The 3,436-nt window shown below is 32.1% G+C and overlaps 1 protein-coding gene across 1 annotated transcript; it reads left to right on the forward strand.

Annotated features, from left to right (window-relative positions):
* The first annotated feature begins 245 nt into the window (after window positions 1-245).
* On the forward strand, window positions 246-2,116 carry LOC107678284 (complexin-3-like). Its single transcript, XM_016473495.1, has 3 exons — window positions 246-568; window positions 1,511-1,598; window positions 1,680-2,116. The coding sequence occupies exons 1-3, from the start codon at window positions 408-410 to the stop codon at window positions 1,902-1,904; spliced, it is 474 nt and encodes a 157-aa protein (XP_016328981.1). The 5' UTR covers window positions 246-407; the 3' UTR covers window positions 1,905-2,116.
* The last annotated feature ends 1,320 nt before the right edge of the window (window positions 2,117-3,436 follow it).

Genomic DNA, 3,436 nt, shown 5'->3' on the forward strand with positions numbered 1-3,436 from the left:
AGAGAGAGAGATCCTCCGCGTTGTACAGGTTATTAATATTTGGTGCTGAAAGTTGAATTGAGCGGAAGAAATCAAAACATCTACTTTCGCACAGGTTATTAATATTTGGTGCTGAAAGTTGAATTGAGCGGAAGAAATCAAAACATCTACTTTCGCACAGGTTATTAATATTTGGTGCTGAAAGTTGAATTGAGCGGAAGAAATCAAAACATCTACTTTCGCACAGGTTATTAATATTTGGTGCTGAAAGTTGAATTGAGCGGAAGAAATCAAAACATCTACTTTCGCTGTGGCGTTTTTGTTTTCTTCTCAAGAGTTGGACGACACATTATTGAACAAGAGTTTCTCAAGTGACTGCCATTATCCAGAGAAGCAGGCGATTTATATCTGTATTCTGCAGGAAAACAATGGCTTTTATGTTCAAACACATGATAGGAGGGCAGCTGAAGGATCTTACCGGGGGTATTGGAGAAGAAAAAGCAGAAGGAGGAGAAAAGTCAGAAGCTGCAGCGAAGGGAATGACACATGAAGAGTTCGAGCAGTATCAACAACAGTTGGCGGAGGAGAAGTAAGATTCATCACTTTTTATATCCTCCACGTTCTGTTACTTTGCCGGTTTTGTCATGACCAAAGCATATGATGTTAGATGTTTTAATATTTTTTATATGCATAATTTTCCCTTCATTATTTCGTTCGGTAATAAATTCTTATTCATTGGTTTCTTTTTTTATTATTATTATAAATCCAATTAATTTTCAGACAATTATTGTATGTTATATTTTATTTAATTGTTTTCAACAACAAATTCCACAATAAATAAAGAAATCGTTTTAAAAAGAGCGTGTTCCTTAAATAGACATCAAGACACACCTGAATCATAAATGAGAACCTGGATGAATGTCACAATAATAATTATTTTTAAACATTTATATAGGCTATATCACATTGTGACATCCCCTATCCCTCCTATTTGAATTTGACACACAAAATGCACAGTCAATTGTTCAGCATTGTTCAAATGTAATACAAGGAGATGTAGAGAAGGTCAATGTTTATCTCCAGCTTGCTGTATTTCTGTGGTTTAATCAATACTGCATGTCACCTTGCTCTCCAGATTCACGTTTCTCTGGTTTGGCATTGAGGACAGTGACTCCTCTGGAGAAATGTATACGCAGCTGTTTTTCTTCCTTTATGTGCAGTTTTGTATGGCGTCGTATTACATTGTCCTAGACACAAAAAAGTTCAAATGTGCACTAAACAACATTTTATATTGAATCTTGTTTAGGCAAAATAATTCATTTATAAAACTATATAAAAATTTTATTTTATTTATTTTAATCATTTTATTTCAAAATATGATTAGCAAAATTAAATAAAAATATATAGAACATATTTATTATTTAATTGTATTTTTTTATATTTATTTTTATTTAAGAATAGGATTAACAACAACAACAAAAAAAAATGTTTTAAGTTCTTTTGTGTCAAACCCACTTTTATTTCCCACTAGGATGGAGCGGGATGCCAGCTTTGCCCAAAAGAAGGCTGAAAGAGCCACAGTCAGGAGCCACTTCAGGGACAAATATTGGCTTCCAAAAGTAAACATCACTTTATAAAATGCACTCTATGAACCATTGTAATTCGCTATTTCAATATTATCTACTATTTTTAATTAACAGAGTGAACTGGACGAAACGCAAATTCAGGCTGCGGCAGATGACGTGGCGTTGCCCACAGAGCTGGCCAAGATGATCGCCGAAGACAACCAGGAGGAGGAGCACAAGCAGTCCGTCCTGGGTCAGCTGACCAACATTCAGAACGTAGATATAGACCAGCTAAAAGAAAAGGCTCAGTCCACCATCGAAGACCTTAAACAGTCTGCTGAAAAGTGTGAGGTCATGTAATACACAAGCACCGCAGACCTGGACTGCTGATTGGGGATCAGATGTTTCCTGATATCTAATATAGGGAATAAATCTGATCCGCAGCTTACTTATAATGAGATCAATCTCTGATTCATAAAAGACAAGCTCCTACCCAAAGCCAAGCAATCATATACAAATATGAAGTGTGTTTGTTGATATCGCAAATTATATTTGCTACACGCTTTATCATAATTGTGGCTAAAGGCAATAATTATCAGTTAATAACTTTCTACTTGTTGTTCTTCAGTGTTTAAAATGTTAAAATGTCAACATCCAAATTAGCCAGAAAATATTACAAAATACAGTATTCCAGTCTGCTAAATGCATATTGCTAATATGTATAATATGTATTATTAATATTATGTATCAAATACAAAATTGTTAAATTATACATAAATAACAATTTATGTATTTGCTCCTTTTTATGTACTTAATATGTTGATGTATTTATGTGCAGTATGTATATAAAACATACATTGTTGTTTTTTATGAACACCAATTATAAACTTGTGAACAGTCATTGTTTATTTCTCTATTCGTATACACTTTTTTTTATTTCACGTCAGTCAGTGTTATTAATACTCAAATAAAACTGAATGAAAAAAATATGTTAAAACTTAAACTCATTATTATTCTTATTTATCTCAGCTAGTTGAAACATTTGGCATTTTCATTCATGGTTTACTTGATGTTTTAAAATGACTAATACTGAAATAAAATTAATAATACCTATGCAGACACGACAAAAACACAACACAATTACTAAAACTTTAACTAAAATTAAAATGAAAGTTTAACTTGAATGTGGGAACCATTGTTAAAGGTCGACGTTGTCTAAGACTAATTTCTGTATTATAAAATACAAAAGTCTGTTAGCATTAAAAATGATAGAGAAAGGAATAGGCTGGAAGAAATTTTAATAACAAGACTGAGAGTGGATCACACAGGACTGAATAGCACCTTGTTTTTAATGGGGAAAAGGAATAATGAGAATTGTGATAAAATGCTGAGCATGTCATATTACACTGTATAATATACAGTGTTGGGAAGGTTACTTTGGAAATGTAATAGGTTACAGATTACAAGTTACCCTATTTAAAATGTAATAGTGTAACTTTTTCAATTACTTTATTAAAGTAATGTAACTGATTACTTTTTGTATAAAAAAGTTTTATACAAAAAAATTTTCTACATTTCTAATGAATGTTTATTTGCAACTGTTAATCATTTTCAAAAAAAACAGACATTTAGAAGTTGATTTTAAAATGCAAAGTATTTAAAATTAAAATAAAAATAAAGCTATGTAAACACTTGCATTTTTACAACACTACAAGTGTGTCCCATCAGGTAATTAACAGTTTTACACACACTTGTGGTCTTCATGCTCACTTGAACACTTGGGCCAAATACAGGAAATACGTCATATAAGTAGTCAAGTGATCAAGTGCAAAGACCACAAGTGTGGGTATTTGGACAAGGCATACATTTCTGGTAGATCTAGTCTATAGCCT

This window comes from Sinocyclocheilus anshuiensis, unplaced genomic scaffold, assembly GCF_001515605.1.
Source record: "Sinocyclocheilus anshuiensis isolate Anshui unplaced genomic scaffold, SAMN03320099.WGS_v1.1 scaffold1318, whole genome shotgun sequence".
In the NCBI taxonomy this organism is placed as follows: domain Eukaryota; kingdom Metazoa; phylum Chordata; class Actinopteri; order Cypriniformes; family Cyprinidae; genus Sinocyclocheilus; species Sinocyclocheilus anshuiensis.

What these genes read in the sequence shown, in the direction of transcription:
- LOC107678284 (XM_016473495.1), top strand. Translation starts at nt 408, where the DNA reads ATGGCTTTTATGTTCAAACACATGATAGGAGGGCAGCTGAAGGATCTT. An exon ending in CAACAGTTGGCGGAGGAGAA is followed by an intron (nt 569 to 1,510) that starts GTAAGATTCATC and finishes ATTTCCCACTAG; the next exon opens with GATGGAGCGGGATGCCAGCT. An exon ending in ACAAATATTGGCTTCCAAAA is followed by an intron (nt 1,599 to 1,679) that starts GTAAACATCACT and finishes TTTAATTAACAG; the next exon opens with AGTGAACTGGACGAAACGCA.